The sequence below is a fragment of the Corvus cornix genome, chromosome 18 (genome assembly GCF_000738735.6).
Source record: "Corvus cornix cornix isolate S_Up_H32 chromosome 18, ASM73873v5, whole genome shotgun sequence".
Classification (NCBI taxonomy): Eukaryota; Metazoa; Chordata; class Aves; order Passeriformes; family Corvidae; genus Corvus; species Corvus cornix.
Genome location: NC_046347.1, coordinates 889838 through 907840, shown reverse-complemented (window position 1 = coordinate 907840; position 18003 = coordinate 889838). Strand labels below are relative to the sequence as shown.

Below are 18003 nucleotides of genomic sequence, written 5' to 3'. Positions count from 1 at the left end.
GGCTGTGTGTTCCAAGGAAATCAGAGCGTAACAGGCGCTGAGAGGGAAATTTAGTGCCTGAATGTGGCTTTTAATTTTCAGCCATCCCATCAACCACTCTCAGTGTAAGCCTTGTCCCAGCTCTGATTTCCAGGACAAAATTAAAGCCATCAGTTACAGGGGGTTGAGGGTGGGTTGGCTTGAAGTTTTCCTTTCTCCTCTCTTTAAAACTCGATGTAGGGGAAACTTTGCCCACTTCCCTTTTCCCAGAGGACCTTCTGGGCTGCAGGAAGAGCTGCCAGACCCACAGCTCCAGGAGGGAACCAAGGCAGGACTTCGTGACCTCAGTGGTCGCATGGTCAGGACTGCACTGAGTGCTCTCAGAGGCCTTTATGGAGATGGTGCTTCTGGATGTGGTTTAGTGATGATGTCGTGGCCAAGTGTTGAGATGCTGTTCCAGGGACTGAAATTCCAGAATTCCTATAGCATAGGCACTAATTCCCTCACTTTGGCTCAGTGAGGGAATTCACCTCAGCTTTGTGGCTGCCCTCCTGTACCCCTGACCTCCCAGACTGATGCTGCTGTTTCAGGCTGTGCTTTTTCCTCCACTTTAGGCTGTACTTTCTCCTCCACTCTTGCAGTGGAGCACTGCACTGAATCTGAAGTCTGTGGTGCAGTATTTCCCAGGATTTGGACCTTTCAGTGCCGTGTGAGCACTGCTCTGTCCCAGTGGGGGACAGAAGGATGCAGCTGGTTCCCATTCCGGGGCCTCCAGCAGGAGGGTGGTTGAGCAGGGATGCTGTGGGCTCAGATTTAATGCTCCTGTCCCTCTTTCCCCAGAGATCATCGACGACCTCACGAACCTGGTGGAGAACACGGACGACCGGCTGCGCACCCAGACACGGCACGTGAAGATGGTGGACAAGAAATCAACGTCCTGCGGTAGGAAATGGCTTCGGCACAAATCATGCGATGCCAGGGCATTGGTAACTGATGATGTGCAGTTATTAACTGTCCCTAATTGCTGTGCAATGCGCTCCCCCCCCGAGGACAGCTTCTTTCAAAGGCACAAACCCCAGCACTCCAGACATCTCCAGCAGCTCTGACTCGCTGTGCTGAAGTGCTGGTGCCGTTGATTTCCTTGAGCCGTTTCACTCCGGCATTGCACAATATCCTGCATGTCTGAAATGGTCTGAAATTAGAGCGGTGCATGTTAATTAGCTTTACACAAACTTGCTACCAGCTCTCACAAAGCTGGCACAGCGGGGAGTGAGGCCGCAGGGGCGTTTCTGGGGATGTCCTGCAGGGATGAGCTCTTAACCCAGCAGCATTCAGAGCCTGCCAGGCATGAAACCCTTCCTGGTGACTCCTGAAGTGATGTGCAAGCTGCTAAAGCTAAACTGGCTTCCCTCTCCATAGAGCCAGGCAGAGGTGGTAATCACAGGCAGGTTTGATGAAGAGCTGAGGGTTGGTAGCAGTGACCAGGAGAGGATGCTGTGGGTGATGGCAGAAATTGTCTTTATGTGGGGAGGGTGACTGGCTGAGGGATGAAGTCCCCGGGGAGGTGGTGGCAGTTCAGTTCTGGAAGCAGCATGTCTGGTTCTGCTGTCCATGCTTCGTTTTTATCGTGCTAGAAGACTCACAATGCTCTACAGAAATTTGACTTACGGTCAGAAATGGAATTTGTTAAAATTTGGTTTATGTAGTTTAGTGAAGAGAAAGCCAAGGGCTGATGTGGTCACATACCTGTTTGTGGCTGGTGGGAGATTGCATCCTGTGGAGTGAGGCTCTGGCTGCAGAAGCTCCCGAACTTAGACTGGCAATGAGGCATCTTTCCAGCTCTGACAATTCCAGGGATTTATTTGGCTCTCCATCAGTGATAACTTTTCGAAAGCTTGGTTGATGTAGGTTGATGAAAACCTGTGGCTTCTTCTGGAGGTTAAAGTTGACTTGTCAGAGTCATTTGTCTCCGAGCTCTCTCGTACCAACGGCAGATGGAATTAAAGGCGTGACTGCAGAGTTCACGACTGACTCTTTTATTTTAGATCTTGAATGTTGATGCAAGATGGATTTAATTTAAAACTAAGTGCACTTGAATGATGCTGAGCACCCCGTGTGCCTTTGGAGTCTCCCTTTAATTCCTGTGGCTTCGTTTTCCGCACGAGTCCAGGGCAGCTCAGCGTGATGTGGGGGGCAGGCAGGGGGTCACTCCCGTGGCTTCCAGGAGGGATTTCTCCCCATTTTTAGGTTCCTCATGGAAGTGCAGCCCCAGACATGTTGCTGCATGATGAGCCTGTCTCTTTAACTCGGGAAGCCCATCCTGGCTGCTTGGGGAATTTCAGAGGAGGAGGAGGGAGGATGGGAGAATCGAAGGCTGGGAGGATCCTGGGCTGGATTCCTTGGGGGTGACCTCTCTCACCCTTTGCACATTGAAAAACATTTTGCTTTGGTGAGAAGTGCTGCCTCCGGTGCCTGTTCCCTCTGCTCCCATAGGTCTTCCTGTGTTTGCATAACAATTTGGGCATAAGTAAACACCATATTGCCTCAGATGGCTGCTTCCTGCTGCCCAGGAACAATAATGTCGAGGACACAGGCTTTAATGGCATTCCTCCCATCCCTCTGCCACCGTTATCCCTGGCACTGGGATGAACTGGTGTACTGGGATGAGAAATACCCTCCCTGGATGTATGATTATCCCCGGAATGAGGCCAAGCCACAGGAAAACTGGCACCTGCTCGGGGACTATGTCAGAGTGCTTTTTTTATCCTTTAAATTGATAAAATCCTCAGTAACTCTTTGGGTTTGGTGTCTCACTGTGGATTTAAAGCAGGGCGAAGTGCTCAGCCTTCCCCCTTGCCCACCCCTTCCTTACTCAGACCCAGTCTCCACTCTGCTCCAGCATGTGGCTGTTGATGCGTTTTTCCCTCCTTTTTGAAATCATGGTGTCTTTTTATTTTCCTGATGAGTGCCTGTGCTGGAGCCACGGGCTGTGGATACAAGCGGAGCACACTGGCTGCAATAATGGAATAATCCCTGTTTTACAAGCAGGAATGTAATGCATTAATGGGTGTGTCTTTGTTAGCAGCCAGTATAATCATAAAATCAAAGTATTGCTGATGAAACCCAACTTTAATCAATATTTCAACATCTCCCTCTCAGGCAAACCTCGTTTCCAGCTGTGGGGGCTGCTCCCAGTGCCCGCTGTGGTTTGGGCTGTGCCCTCGGCGTTACCTGCCTGGCCCAGGGGCAGCCTCTGCCCCTCTGCCCTGCTCAGGCCTGGCACAAACCCCCAGGTTGTCCTGGGTGGGTTGTTTCATTCACAGCTTATTTCCAGTGCCATTTTTCTCGCTGGCCCGAGCGCTGTTGACAGCGCCCGCCCTCGCTGTGCCCAGGGAAGGCTGTCCTGTCTCCCTTGGTGGCCTCGGGCAGCCCCACACTGGTGTCACTGGGAACTCCCAGGGGTTGCAGCAGAAGAGTAACCACGGGATAGACTCCAGCCTGCTGCATGTATGAAATTATTGTTGAAAATCATTAGTCATCCGCAGGCAAATGTTTCACGCTGCCTGGCATTGTTTTCCTCCTTCCCAGTGAGTGCTGGGCATTAGGAGGGGTGGGGGGACATATAAGTTTCTGAGATTTCAGAAATTTGCATTGAGCTTTCACCAGAGTGTTCACACAAATCATCAATCAAGTGCTAGGCTGCCTGTACCAGCTTTGCTGCAGGAATGGCTGCGTGCACAATCCTGACTTTTCAGCCTCACCACTGGCGCTCTTGGGTTGGTTTGTGCTCTCTCTTCCAGTCTGGGCACCTTCAGGGGTTTCTGCAGAGTAACACTCACTAACCATTTCTCAGTAGCTTTTTTATTAGAAACTTTAACCCTCAGAATGCCCTCTTAAGAACTGCATTTCAAAATTTGCAAATAAACTAAAGTATAATTAATGCTGAGATGCTGGGGGATGTTGTGGTTTAACCCCAGCCCCCCAGAGCCACCCTCTCCCTGTCCCCACAGGAAGCATCCCTGCAGTCTGTGGGCCACCCTTGGGAAATGTCTGTGAAAAGCCCATAAAAGTCCAGAAGATGTTCCCTGAGTTCATTTAGTCCACGGCTCTGGATGCTGGTGGTCACTCAGGACAGGTGAGCTGGTGTTCTGTGGTTGCTGGGCACCAGAGCCAGCTCAGGTCAGCGCTGCACTTGCACTGCTGCTTGTAGGGCCTCTCCACACTGGGCCAGGTGGTTCCTGCCCCAGCGAGTCCAGTAAGGTGCAACCCAAATCGTGGGTCACATCCATCACAGTGTCCAGCTGGCTGGGTTGGCGTTCCAGGCTTCACAGCACAGAATCTCTGAGGCTGGAAAAGCCCTCCCAGACCATCGAGTCCAGCCTGTGCCCAATCCCCACCTTGTCACCAGCCCAGAGCACTGAGTGCCACGTCCAGGCATTCCTTGAGACAAGAACCAGTGCAGTGAACTCCTCCCTTGCTCCCAGCCTGGCTGGCAGCAGGGGTTTGGTGCTTTTGGGTAACTTTCCCCCCATCCTTGAGTTTTGTAGTGGGATTTTTTGTTTGGTTATTTTCCGTAGAGTCACAAGTAGGCAGCTCCCTGCAGAGAGGATGGTTAAGCCAGGCTTTGGCTGTGATAAGAACATCCTCAAGTGTTTGTGTCTGGAGGAGCCAAGGGGATTTTAGTTACTCAGGCCACAGCTGGGAGCCCTGTTGGCAGTTGTGACCTGTGCAGAGGTGGTTGAATCTGAGCTGTGCCATGTGTGAAGTCAGAAATGTTCTTCAGGTCCTGCTGAACCAGACCACGAACTGGGATGGGGACCTGGGCATTGCTGGTTCTACTCCTGCCCCAGTCACTCTCTGGTGGTTCTCCTGTAGCCAAGGAGAAAAGCTGCTTTTGTTTCCCGGGGAAGCAACCCAGAAAACCATGACTTTGTCACAGTAAAAACAAGCAAAAAAAGAGGAAGCTTTTATTTCTGATAGCTGAGTCTGTGTCCCTCCCCATGCCAGCAGCCTGAGGGCAGCAGACCGTGTTCTCCCCGTGTGCATCCCTCTGCCCTTTCAGATAAATGAGGAGAATGAGGACCAGCCACAGCAAATCCCCTTCTGGGCCAGGGCCTGTGTCCTGGAGAGCACCACCCCGCTGCAGAGAGGGGCCTGAGCGGTTTTTCCCTGTCCCTGGTTTTCTCCTGTTCCACAAGATGGCAATGCAATCTAATCGCCTCCCTCAGCGCCAGGTAGATGCTCTCAGCTCGCCTTTGCCTTCCTCCCAGGGAGGGGCTGGAGATGCCAAAAGCAGGCTGTAAACTACAGCAAATTAATCTGTACCAGGTGGGGTTTGTTTTGTTTTTTTTTTTTTAATCTTACCAAATCACCTGAATTAAAAACAGAGCTTTGCTAAACCCATTAATTGGAGTTTTTGGAAGGTTTGGTTTGTTTTAAAACAGGGTAGCTTGGATTATATAAGGTTTCCTGTAGAAAATAATGATTCATGCAGGCTGGGGCCTTTTTCTGCCAGGTTCTGTGATCTCTCTGTTCTAAGTTTTGCTTATTTTTGCCATGGATTTAATTTGTTTTATAAATTATGATGGCAGTTGCTCAGGTCTGTTCCTCTGACGTATCCTGTGTGTTTAGATGAGCAAGTCCCCATCCATTTGTTTTTTTCTCAGTGGAGAGGAGGAGCTGGTTCAGTTGCCATGAAATCAGCCTTTCCTGCAATCTGACTCTTGGAGAAGTTACTCTGATATTCCTCCCCAGTGCTGCCCTGACAACTGCACTGGCTCTGAGTCACCTGTCCAGCCTCTGATGGGATGAGATTTCTTGGCCTGGCAACTTGTGTATTTTCCTGAGTTTCTTTCTTTTTTTTTTTTTAATTATAATTTTTCCTTCCTTCAATTTTGTTCTGGGTTTGTTGGTTTTTTTTTAGCGAATTTTTGTCCCATCTGCTACCTGGAAGAAGGACAGTGCTGGTGGGGGGGGGAGGGCTTTGCCTGAGGGCCAAATGGGGCAATCAGGAAACAAAAGATGGGGCTGGGTGTTGGAACATTGCACTGAAATGGCCCTGGCTGGGGCGGCTGATACCGGCTGGATAAAGCTGAGACACCGAGACCTCCTGGAACACGGAGAGGTTGGAGAAAGTGATTCAGAGGTGGAGAGGGGGGAAGCCTGGTGCCTGGAGTAGAGGACACCAGGGAAGAGGAAGAGATCGATGATGAGGAGGTTGAACGTGGGTGATGCATCAGCGAGCACAGGAGAGGAGAACTGAGGAGATGGAGGTGATGGAGGTGGAAGATGAGGGTCGGTCTGGAGAAGAGGCCGAGTCAGAGTCCAGGTACGAGGAGTACACAGACAACGAAGGTGAAATGGAGCCACGTCTCAAACCGGTCTTTATCCACAGGAAGGAGCAGATCACAGTTCAGGAGAGAGGAGCAGAAGCCCTGGAGCAGGAGGCAAAGAGGATGGCAGAGGAGAGGCTCAAGTACACGCTTCAGATTGGAGAAGAGGAAGCTAAGAAGGAGCTGGAGGAGGGCAAGCAGCCACTGGCAGCACTGGATGCACTCGTAGAGATGATGAGAAGGATGGGGAGGAGTACGAGGCCTGGAAGGTCCGGGAGCTGAGGCGTCGTGGAGGAGGAGGAGGCAGGGATGGAGCGGAACCCGACGGAGCAGGAGCGCCAGGCCAGCGGCAAAGGCACCACCAACAGGGCAGGAAAGGGCAAATACAAATTCCTGCAGCAGCACTGCCACCATGGAGCCTTCCTCAGGGATGAGGAGGAGGAGGGGCAAGAGGGAGTTCAGTGCTCCGGCCCTCAGGGACAACTTCAAGCTTCTTCCACTGTCACATGTCAAAAAGTTTGTTCTGAGTTGTTACCCCTGCAGGAAGAGTTGAAAAGAAACTTCAGCAGAAGAATGATGAATCTGTTGGTTAAATTGGGCTCATTTCTGGTGTCTCACTAATTAACTAATAACACCAAGGTGGTGGATTTGATCCCTGTATGGGCCATTCACTGAAGAGATGGACTTGATGATCCTTGTGGGTCCCTTCCAACTCAGAACATTCTGTGATTCTCTGTCTTCACTGATCGCTGTTGTCTTTAACCACACAATCCCAGACTGGCTTGGGTTGGAAGGGACATGGGCAGGGACACCTCCCACTGTGCCAGGCTGCTCCAAGCCCCAATGTCCAGCCTGGCCTTGGGCACTGCCAGGGATCCAGGGGCAGCCCCAGCTGCTCTGGGCACCCTGTGCCAGGGCCTGCCCACCCTCACAGGGAACAAGTTGTTGCTTTGCCATCTTGCTTTCCCATAATATGAAACATTTTTCCTTGGTTTTGTTACCTCAGAGCCCCCAAGGAGCAGGTGAGGAGCCCCCAGGTGACTGATGGTGAGAGGGAATGTCCCAGAGGGTGTTCCCAGCTCAGCAGGGACACTGGGACAAGGTCAGTCATGGTGCTGAGATGAGGCCTGTGCTGGTGGCAGTGTCCCACAGCCTGGTGCTCACTCCTGCAGTGCCTTTGTGCCCTCCAGCCAGCTCATGGCCTTGCTCCGCCTCCTCTTCCTCCTTTTCCTCCTCCTCCTCCTCCTCACACTCACTGTATTCACTTCTCGAATATTTGCCTTAAAATTGCTCATGCTGAGGTGTTGGAATGGATTCAGCTGATAAAAGAGAATGGACCTAAGCAGTCATAAACAAGTTTTTTTTGTAAAAAAAAGGTGGTTTGGGCTTGCTTTATGACTCCCCTTCCAGGTGGGAAGCACAGCATGTCCTGGTGCTGGCAGCTCTGTGTGTGTTGAGCAGGAAAGGATGGGAAGAGCCTTCTGGGTCAGAGGATCCCTTCAAGATAAATTTCTGAGAACAAGCTTGTTTTTTCCCCCCCATTACTCCTATTGGAAGGCTGGAATGGTCATAAACTTATTTCCAGCCTGGACTTGTCAAGGATACTTCATGATGCCCACGTGCAGCCCTTGTTCTGCTGTCCTGAATAGTTCTTTCCCCTTTTTTATTTTTTTTTCCCTCCAATATGTGTGTCCAAGAGATCACTCAGTGTGCCCTCCCCGCTTTTGTTTTGCAGGGCTGAACAAGTGTCTTTACACTTTAATCTCCTAAATTAATCTGTTTTCTGCCAACTCTTTTTTTACACTTCTTCCTACTTAAACTTTTTGGATTTTTAACTACAGGAACCAAGTGCAGCATCCCCGGAGCCTTCTCAGGATTCTGGGTTTCTGTAAACCCTATAACCTGGCTTGTCCAGCAGCTCCAGCACTTCTCTGGCTGTTGGAAATACTGCAATTCCAGCGTGTTGGTGTCCCAGTCATTTTGGTTTGGAGCTGTTTGCTTGGGCCTTTCTCACTCTTGAACACTTTCCACTCAAGTTCATTTTCTTTCCAATTCACAGCAAAAACTATTGTTTATCCCCAGTGCATGGCTTCCTCTCCCATCCCGTGGAATTTCAGCCTTCCTCCATTCATCTTCACAGTTCCCCCTTTTTTTCCCCCGTTCAGTCCCAGCTTTCCTGTGTGTTGGTGCTGCTTTCCAGCTTTGTGTCAGCAGCAGATTTCATTAGCACACTTACTTCTTGTGCCAAGGTCATTAATAAAAATATTTAATAAGATCAGCCTGCTGACCATTCCTGGAGGAGCTCTGCCGGTGACCTCCATCCATTCTGATCCTTCTTTCAACGCCACTTCCCCTTTCACCAGTTTCCTGCCCTTCCAGTTCTGCTAATCCCCAGTTTTTCATTTCAGGATTTCCCATGTGGTGCTGTATCACTTTGCTGAAGTCTGTGTGGGTAGGATCTATCTCACTTCCTTTGTCTAGAAAATTCATTATCTGACCAGCTAACCTGGTTAGCTCTGCATGATCTGATTTCCCCTCAGTGCACTCCCAGTGTTTTCTACCCCTTTTAGCATTTTTTTTTAATGTTCTAATTAGTCTTGGTTTGCTCTGGAGCTTCCATCCTGCTCAGGTTGGTCAGACAGCCCTGATTTTAAGGACACCCTGAGAGTGGCATTTCTGGGACTGGGCTGTGAGATGTAAATCAGGCAGAGGTTGAAGCCTGGAGCTGTGAAATGCCATCCCTCCCCATCAGGAGACAGGGTGAGGGGAGAGGGGGAGCAAAAGGCAATAGACATCTTCTTAATTACATTTGCATATGCAGCTGTTCAAACAGACTGAACTTCACCAGTGCCTGTTCATACCTATCAGGAGATTTAGAGCAGCTGTTGTCAGCCCACGTAGTGAGACCCTACAAATCTGGTGGTAAAACAAGCCCCTGGGCACCCTGCTCACCCAAGCTGTCCATCACTGCAAAAGGCCAAGCAATTAATTGTATTTCAATATTGAAAAAAATGGAATTGTGTGAAACATCCATGGGCAACTGCTTACAGCTTGGTTTCCAAGGATACATGTTGCAGAATTAAATCATTAATTTATATTTCTGAAAATGGTGATGAAATGTGTTAATTTGTACATGACCAAAGAGGCTCAAAGTTGCCTCCTTCTGCCTTTTCTTTCCTAATATGCTCAATGACAAAATAATTGCTCTCCCCGATCTGGAGCTGAAATACAACGGTGTTCAGGCTCGGGGATTTCGTACCACATTAAAACCTAAATTAGGGGGGAAATCATCTGGGTTAAATGTTTGCAGTAATTCCTGCAGACTGAAGTTCTGCCTTAGTCTTTGGCTCCCAAATGCTGGGCCTTCTGCAGCCTCTCTTGGTCGTGTCACCCTGAATGCACCCCGGGCCAGGGCTGTGCTGAGCACACAGGGCCTGGGCAGGGCAAGGGTCCAGCATCTGGAATTCTGCTTCCCAAGCCCCAGGCACGACAGGGACACAACAATGCACGGAGGATGTGGTCAATGGAGAAATTAGTCTGCTAGGGACAAGTGGTTATGTTGTCTCTTCAGGGCTTTGTGAGATGCATGGAGGATGCTGATCCCACCAGAATCTGGGGATATAAATCAGCAGGGGCTGTGAGCTCAGATATTTCTTGTTTTGCAAAAGTGCAGTCGGATTCCTGCCAGTGGACTGGAGGAAAAGTGTCCTCAGGCACATGGGAGGAGCAGTAAGAAAGGCCTGCCCTTGTGGGGGGTTTGTCAGGTCTGGGGATGGGGGGGTGTTTCTGGTGTTGCTTTAGAAAATGTATTGACTCCAAGTGAAAATCAAGCTATTTGTGCAGCGTTCACCTCGTGGCATTCAAACCCAGGAGTCCTGCTTGCAGCAGAGAGGTAACGAAGCCACCTTCATCCCACATCTGGAGCAGGTGGTTCTGTTTTGGGAGAGGATGAGGGATCTGTGTGTCCGGCCAGCCCCGTGAGCCGCGGCTGCAGTGTCCCTGTCCCAGGGCTGTGCTCGGGGTGCTGGCAGCGCTCTGGCATGGCTGGGATGTGGGGCTCAGGTGGCAACGGCCCCACTGGGAATGGTGGGTCCCTGTGACCCTCAGGAGGTTGGGCAATGCCAAGTGCAGGGTCCTGCACTGGGTCAGAGCGATCCCAAAACAGGCTGGGTGGGGATGGATCGGGAGCTCACGCTGGAGCTGCTGTGCCATCCCTGGAGCTGCTGTTTGCAGCGACTCCCACACCTTCCTGGGGAAAGCAGAGGAGGGACACTGGAATGTCACACTTGTTTGCAAACCCAGCTGGATGCTGGTGGTGGGAATGCTCTCCTGCCACAGATCTGCAGCAGCACAGTGGGGTTGGCTGCTGGAATATGCAGCCTGTCTGCTTCAGAAGTGCGGGGCAGGGAGGGCAGGGGTTTGTGTCTGCTGCAGGATGATCACCGTGGGACTTTGGTGTGACACTGTGGTGCATTCTGGGCTCTGCAGGTGTGAGGCTGTGGCTCGTGGGGCACTGGTTGCACTGTGGTTGTGTCCCCAGAGGGATCGTAGCACACAGTAGCTCCTGTGTAATACTTATCTCCTAAATATTCAAAAAACCTGCACCAGAACATTGCTCTGTTGGCAAGGAGAGCAGTACCACTAGCTCTGTTTCAGTGGAAACTTCATTTCCCAAGCCGTCCTCTCTGAATCCATCTGGTTATTACATTTATCTGTGAGATGCATTGGGAAGGCTTGGAAAACTTGCCTCTAATTTGCAGTAGCCTTTTGACGGAGGTGCTGCAGGCTTGCACCTCACCCTTGGGTCATTGTGGGCCTGATAATTAATTATATTTATCACTGTGGCTCCTGGGGCTGAGGGAAGCAGGGAATGGTGCAGGGTGTCCCCGCTCTCTCCTTCCCACCCCTGCTCTGTAAGCATCTTCCCCTCGATGCTGTCTTTTGTCAGAAGCCCGAAAGAATACACTTATTTTAAACTTCTTTCTGCCTCCACAGAAGGACAGTTTTATAGGATACAGACACAGTGCCTACTGGGATTTTTATGGCCTATAGTTTTCTCAGCAAATGGTTTTGAGCACAAGTTGGCTCGGCTGGAATGACCTTCTCTTGTTCATTAACTGTCTGTTGAAAAATATGCGTGTGGTGGTATTTGGAGAGCCTTGATTGGGGTTATTTTAGGTGGTGCAGGGAGGTCTGGGCCTTTCCTTCCCTCCTCATTATCAAGCAGCAGAGGCTGCTTAGGGCCTGGTTTATTTACCTAATAAACTGCCTCTTTATCGTCTAGGAAATGCTCACATTTTTCAGCCAAGAAATCCTAGTAACAGGCAAACAGAGGTCTAGCAGTCAGGTCTGGGGAAACAACAAAATGAAGGTCAGCTAATATTGCTGTTATTCTCTTTCCTGGTGGCCATGACAGCAGGGGTGGTTTATTTGAAGATCCCAGACTCGGAGTCATTGCTCGCATTGTTGGTCCCCCGAGCATGGGAGGCTGTGCCAACACTTGGGATATTAATGTATTCTACAGATCAGTGAATGAGGAATTCCTCCGCACTCCTTTCTTTTGAAAAAAAGGGGGAAAAAATCCCCTTCTCCCCCCTTCCCCCTTCTCCCCACACTTTGTTTGCTGTGGCTTTGTCTGCGGGGTGTTGCTGGGCATCCCTAATGAGCCGGGCAGGAATCGGGGATGGGGCCGGCTGTGGGCCCTGCGGCGGGGCCGGACACGGCTCCAGGTGTGGCAGCTCCCACACGGGCCGGGCTCGTGCGAGGGGATCCCCGAGGAGGAGGAAGGAAAAGGCTCATCTGGGACACGCAGAGCGCCCTGATTTGCTTCCTCCCAGGAGAAAATCCTGCCCCGTCCCCCCGCGATGCCTCAGTGCTTCTTTAGTATTCATCCCAGCTCCCAGCCCACCCCCAGCAGCTGCTCCGAGGGGCAGCACTGAAGCAATTCCTGCTCCCGGTGACTTACTGCCAGGGCAAAAGTGGGATCTCTTTGGGAGGAACACGGGGCAACTCGGCCCTGATGATGGAATAAGTGCAGGGGAGCAGGGGCTTGGTGGGATGGATGTGCCGAGACTTTCGCGGGGTTCAGTGGGAATAAAAGCTGGGTCCATGAGGAGACAATTATCCCACAGTAGTGCCGGGGATCAGGGAAAGGCACCCGAGCAGGTTTTTTATATATTCCCATTCCGTTGCAGGAATTGTACTTGGATATTTTTTTAATACATTCTTTGATCCCTCATGGCAATATTAATGAGACGAAAACTCCTAAAGAGCTCTCCAGACACTGCCCTGCTTTGGAGAAGGGTGGACTGAAACACAGCCCCTCCGAGGGCTCCTGACACACAAGCAGCCCCTTTGTTCCCTCTTCTCTATCCCAGAGACACGTCTAAAACGGGGGGGAAATGAGAGGAGGCTGAAGAGGCCGGGAGGAGGCCGGGCATTCCCATTCACAGGAGGAAAATCCCGGAGCAGCTATTGAGGCCGGGCTGCCGGGCAGTGCTCCGGGCGTTTGAAGTCCAGACAGAGCTACTCCCAGGACGTAAGTGGGATGCTTGTGGGCTGCCTTTCACTTGGGCTTAATTAAGAAACTCCCAGGCTTTGTCCCGAGGGGGCTGTTAATGTGTGAAGCTCGGGCCCCCCATGCAGAGGGGCTGGGCTGGAGGGGACGCGCACACGGACACGGCTCCTGTGCCGTGGTGCCAAACTGCAGAGCAGTGAGTGGGGGCTGGCACCACCACAGGTCAGCCCTGGTGTGGGAGCTGGCACCGCCACAGGTCAGCCCTGGTGTGGGAGCTGGCACTAGCAGAGGTCAGCCCTGGTGTGGGAGCTGGCACTGCCTCAGGTCAGCCCTGGTGTGGGAGCTGGCACGAGCAGAGGTCAGCCCTGGTGTGGGAGCTGGCACTGCCTCAGGTCAGCCCTGGTGTGGGGGCTGGCACTGCCTCAGGTCAGCCCTGGTGTGGGGGCTGGCACTGCCACAGGTCAGCCCTGGTGTGGGGGCTGGCACTGCCTCAGGTCAGCCCTGGTGTGGGGGCTGGCACTGCCACAGGTCAGCCCTGGTGTGGTGCTGAGCTGCCTCAACCACAGTCAGCCCCCGCCCCAACCCCACTGCCTATGGGGAAACAGAAGTAATTCCTGAGGGTAGGAAGGGTTTTGTCCGTGCAGGATCCTTCATCTGTCCCGATGGAGGGGCAGAGGTTGTCCCAGTAAAGGGCCAACAGCGGCTTGTACGTAGCTGGTTCCTGGGTGTGCGTTTATGTGGGGAGCAGTTTGGGGTTCCCCATCCCGGGAGGAGTTCAGAGCCAGGCTGGATGGAGCTCGGAGCAGCCTGGCCTGGTGGAAGCTGTCCCTGCCCACGGCACGGGGTGGAATGAGACGATCTTTAAGGCCCCTTCCAGCCCAAACCGTTGCATCATTCCATGATTCTGTATTTTGTGTCTAGTGAAAGTGTTTCTCCCACTCCAGTGGGAGACTCCAGACCTCGTGGTTTCACTGGCATTTGCCCCTTGGCTCCTTGTTTCTGGGTGCCTGTGGGAAAAGACAAGTGGTTTACACAGCCCAGCATGTGTCATGAGGGGTAGGTTTGGAGCATTGTGGGCATATTTGCAAAACTGTCCCAAATCTACCAAATTCCAGGTGTTGGGAAAGTATAACCTGTCCAGAAGTGAAGATATTCCTGGCTTTAATGCTTCTCCTGAGCTTGGAGATTTTATTTAGCTCCGAGGTTTCCAGCTCCTGCAGGGCTGGGTGGGTTGGTTCTGCAGCAGTGTTTATAAAGTCTGGGGGATCCCAGCAGACAATGTTTGGTGTTTAGCTCTAGAGCATTAGCAAGGTGACAGTGCTGCTAAAAAGCTTTGGAAAAGCACCTTATTGGAGCCAAAGTGACTCATTCCTGCTAGAAAAGCCACAAATGTTTTTCTGGCATTTAAGTAAAATGCAAAAATATTCATTTCCCACCTTGATATTGAATTAAAGACTCAAAAGTGAGGGGAAAAAGCCCCGTGCTTAGGTCTTCTAGAGAAACAGCAGCAGTGCCAAATGATTCATGCTGGGTATTTTACAACATGGGGCAAGGCAGTGCCATAAACAGGAACATTCCCAGTTTCCTGAGATGAGATGATTGGATTTCTTCCTGTGAGTTGTGCATTCTGTGTTTCCAGACTTAGGAACACTCCATTTGGCATGGTGTGTTTGGACAAGACTCGGATCCCTTGGGATCTGACTTTGGGGAGAGGTTTAAAGCTGATCTGTGTTTGCTGTCAGACCTGCCAGTTTGGATGGGGGATGTGGGGGAGAAGTGGCTCTTCAGCCTTCTCACTGCACCTCAGCCCTTGGCTGCAATTAGAATTCCTTCATTTCTGCACCTTTCCCAGTTCACTGCTTCTACTTTACTGGTTATAGTGGTAATGACAGCATTATTGACATTCCCTTGGTTCCTTTGCCATGTCCTCTGAGCCTCTTCCATCGTTCAATGCTTTAATTGTTTGCCATCACCTTTGGTACCTGGGAGATGCTGTTTGCTCTGGCTCTGGATGCGGCTCTGCCCATGAATGCAGGATAAGCTCAGTCCTCCCCTGTGTTCCTCTGCCCTTGTTGGAGCAGTCACAGCATATTTGTGTGTGAATGTTGGTGGTTACAGAGAAACTGTCTTGGACAGGAATATCTTGAGTTTGGATCAGGCAGCCCTGCCCAGTGATGAAAAGCTGTTCCTGTGCTGGGATCCTCTGCTGAGACCTCTCTGCCACTGGATTTGCTCCAGCCCGGAGTGTATCCAAGGAGCTGCTGTGCTGGTGTCCCTGCAGCAGAGTCAGGCTTTACAGCTTCAGATTCTGCTTGAAATAAGGAGCTGGTGAATGTAGGGGCTCGCTGTGTTCTGTGCTCTACTAGCCCTGAGGAGACAGGGAAAGCTGAGTTCAGGTACTCGGCAACTGCCCAAAATCCTGGGTGGGGAGGCCTTGGAGCAGCCTGGGACAGTGGGAGATGTCCCTGCCATGGCAGGGGTGGCACTGGGTGGGCTTTAAGGTCCCTTCCAACCCAAACCATCCTGTGACTCCATGATTCCAGGATGCCCAGGCTTGCTCCCCTTAGAAAATCCATGCTGTATTTTGGCTGCCAGAGGGGCACTGGAGATCATCTTCCCGGGAAGGAAGAGTAGAACTGATTCTCCTTTGCTGCTGTGTGAATGAAGATCAAAGTGGTGCTGGTGGCTTTTTGGTGGCCATCTTTTGTCCTGCTAATTCTGGCAATAAGGACATGGTTAAGTCATCAGAAGGCCTGGAATTGGGGAGTATTTAGGTGTTAAACAGCCTGGAAGTTGAGGTGGCAGCTCCCAGAAGGGAATGGTGTCCGTAGGTGGGCACTCAGGTATTTTTATGGGATATGACTGAACAAGTTCTACAGCAGACAAGTTCCAGTCGTCTGCTTCCTGCTTGATTTGGCTCAGGACACGGAGAACCCAGCGTGAGGTAAGGGTGGGTTTGCCTGGGCTCTGCTCAGGGCCTGCCTGTGGCGTGGCCTGGCTCTGTGACTCGGAGATTGGGGGGATCCCCATCTCCTTTTCAAGCCTGCATTCAGCATTAGTCAAGAAAGAAATAGGGATTGGGGCGGGGGGGGTGGCAGGAAATGTGTTATTTCTGCTCTTGGGTCCTTAGAGAAACACAGAGTGGTCTGTGTTGGAAGGACCTGAAAGCCCATCCAGTTCCACCCCTGCCATGGCAGGGACACCTCCCACTGTCCCAGGCTGCTCCCAGCCCCAATGTCCAGCCTGGCCTTGGGCACTGCCAGGGATCCGGGGGCAGCCACAGCTGCTCTGGGCACCCTGTGCCAGGGCCTGGCACCCTCACAGGGGGAATTCCTGCCCAATATCCCATCTAACCCTACTCTCCTTCAGCTTAAGGCCGTTCCCCCACCCTGTCACTCCATGCCTTTGTCTGAACTCCCTCTCCAGCTCTCTTGGAGCCCTTTTAGGCACTAGAAGGAGCTCTAAGGTCTCCCTGGAGCCTTCTCCAGGCTGAACAACCTCAAGTCTCTCAGCAGGAGTACCTAGCCCGATACTTTCCTTCTTCGGAGCTATCCCACCACACAGCTTCCAGGAAGATGAGCCCTTCTCAGCAGGTTGGTCACTGGGTTTGTGCAGTTTATCCTTTTAGGTACCAGGGGTGAAACCATCCCTGGTGCTGGAGTTTCCTTTGATGGAACTAGACTGCACTTCAGGAGTCCTCAGCTGTCTTAACTTCTTGCATAAGAGACTTTCTTTGAGAGATATTTTTAAAGACATCTCTGATAAAAATACCACAGGTGGGAGGGAGAACTCTCGGCACACTCACCTCCTCCAGTGTGATGGGGTTACGCCCTTTGCTTTATACAGATCCAGAAAATGGGGGATTTGTAATTCATAGGATAATGGAGGGTTGCTGAATAATGCTGTATAGACTCCTGTTAAACTTGGAGCCTTTAGTGACATGAAGTGTTACAAAGCCGTGTCTGAAGCCTCTGTGGAACACCCGCTCCTCGTGTCATGAGTTGGCAAAAAGTCAGGATTGCTGCCAGTACTCCCAGTATTCCCGGCAATTAATCCCCAGCCTCAGTCCCCGTGCTCTGTCAGGTCATGGTGAGTGCAGAGAGGGGCATCACCCATCTCCCATGGGGGCAGCCAGACCCTAACTGGGACCTCAGAGTCTCTCTCCCACACAAGCAGAGCCCGGCCCCAGCGCTGCAGCAGCCGCTGGCTCTCCTGCCACAAATGGGATTATTTCCCCCCTTTTTGGACTGCAGGAGCTGCTGTGCTGTGTTGGATTTGTTCAGTGCTCAGGGCAGATAATTGCTGCTCTCCTGTGCACTCCCAGGTGCCTGTGGAGGCTCTTATCAGGGGTCTGGGTGACCCTGCTGGTCCCAACCTCGCTCCAAAAACGCTGCTGATTTTCTGAGTTGTTTCAGCACGAACTGCTGGCTTGCTAAACGCTGCTGCAGCTTCTTCCCCTGTAAAATTTTAACATCATCTTCCTTTTTGGCGGGGGGGGAACAGCAAAATGGAAGTTCATTGGGAAATGAATATTTAATGCTGCCAGGGAAGGTTCCTGATTGCAGTGGATCCTGGAGCTGGTAATGAATGTGCACTGTCGGGGCCGGGGGATTTGGGGTGTGAATTTCCCAGGGTCTAATCATCTCATAAGGCTGCTGAGTGTGACTCCTTCCCCAGTAATCTACTTAACTCAGTCATTTACCCCTCCTCTTGCCTTGCCAGGAGAATGAAGCTCCCAGGTTGTTTGCATGACAAGTAGCCCGGGATTGTCTGGCGCTTTGAGGAAGATGCTGGGAGTTAATTGGAGCAGCTGGAGTTGGTGGTTTCCCATGTTCACTGGCTGAGGAGCAGAGCTTTTATGGGCAGCTCTATTCCAGGCTGCACCATGTGTTTTGATAGCTAAAATACTAAGGAAAAAAAAAAGGTTTGCCTTCCAAAGGATATTTTTCTCCACCAAAACTAATCTCAAAGGAAAATGATGTTTGGTAGCTCTAGAATTATTGGATTTGCAGATAGGAACTGCTGTGCTAATGGCAGCTACTGACTGATGACCAAAGCAGCTAACTGGGAGATGTTCTTGGCAGCTGGTCCTGCTAAAAACCTCCTCTCAAAGCCATGAAAACCACAGTGAACAATATTGAAATAACAAAAAAAAAAAAAAGCTGCTAGCAAGCA

The 18003-nt window shown here is 51.4% G+C and overlaps 1 protein-coding gene across 3 annotated transcripts in view; it reads left to right on the top strand.

Moving 5' to 3' along the window:
- STX8 (syntaxin 8) overlaps nucleotides 1-18003 on the top strand; it is an 87659-nt gene that overhangs the window by 54447 nt on the left and 15209 nt on the right. The window contains exons 7-8 of one of the 3 annotated variants that reach the window (XM_039562259.1): nucleotides 820-921; nucleotides 3990-4114. In XM_039562259.1, the coding sequence (XP_039418193.1) occupies nucleotides 820-921; nucleotides 3990-4078 (191 nt within the window). In that variant the 3' untranslated portion in view covers nucleotides 4079-4114. Of the gene's footprint in view, nucleotides 1-819; nucleotides 922-3989; nucleotides 4115-6373; nucleotides 6842-18003 lie in introns of those variants that run through there. The other 2 variants (XM_039562258.1, XM_039562260.1) reach the window with 2 other exon arrangements.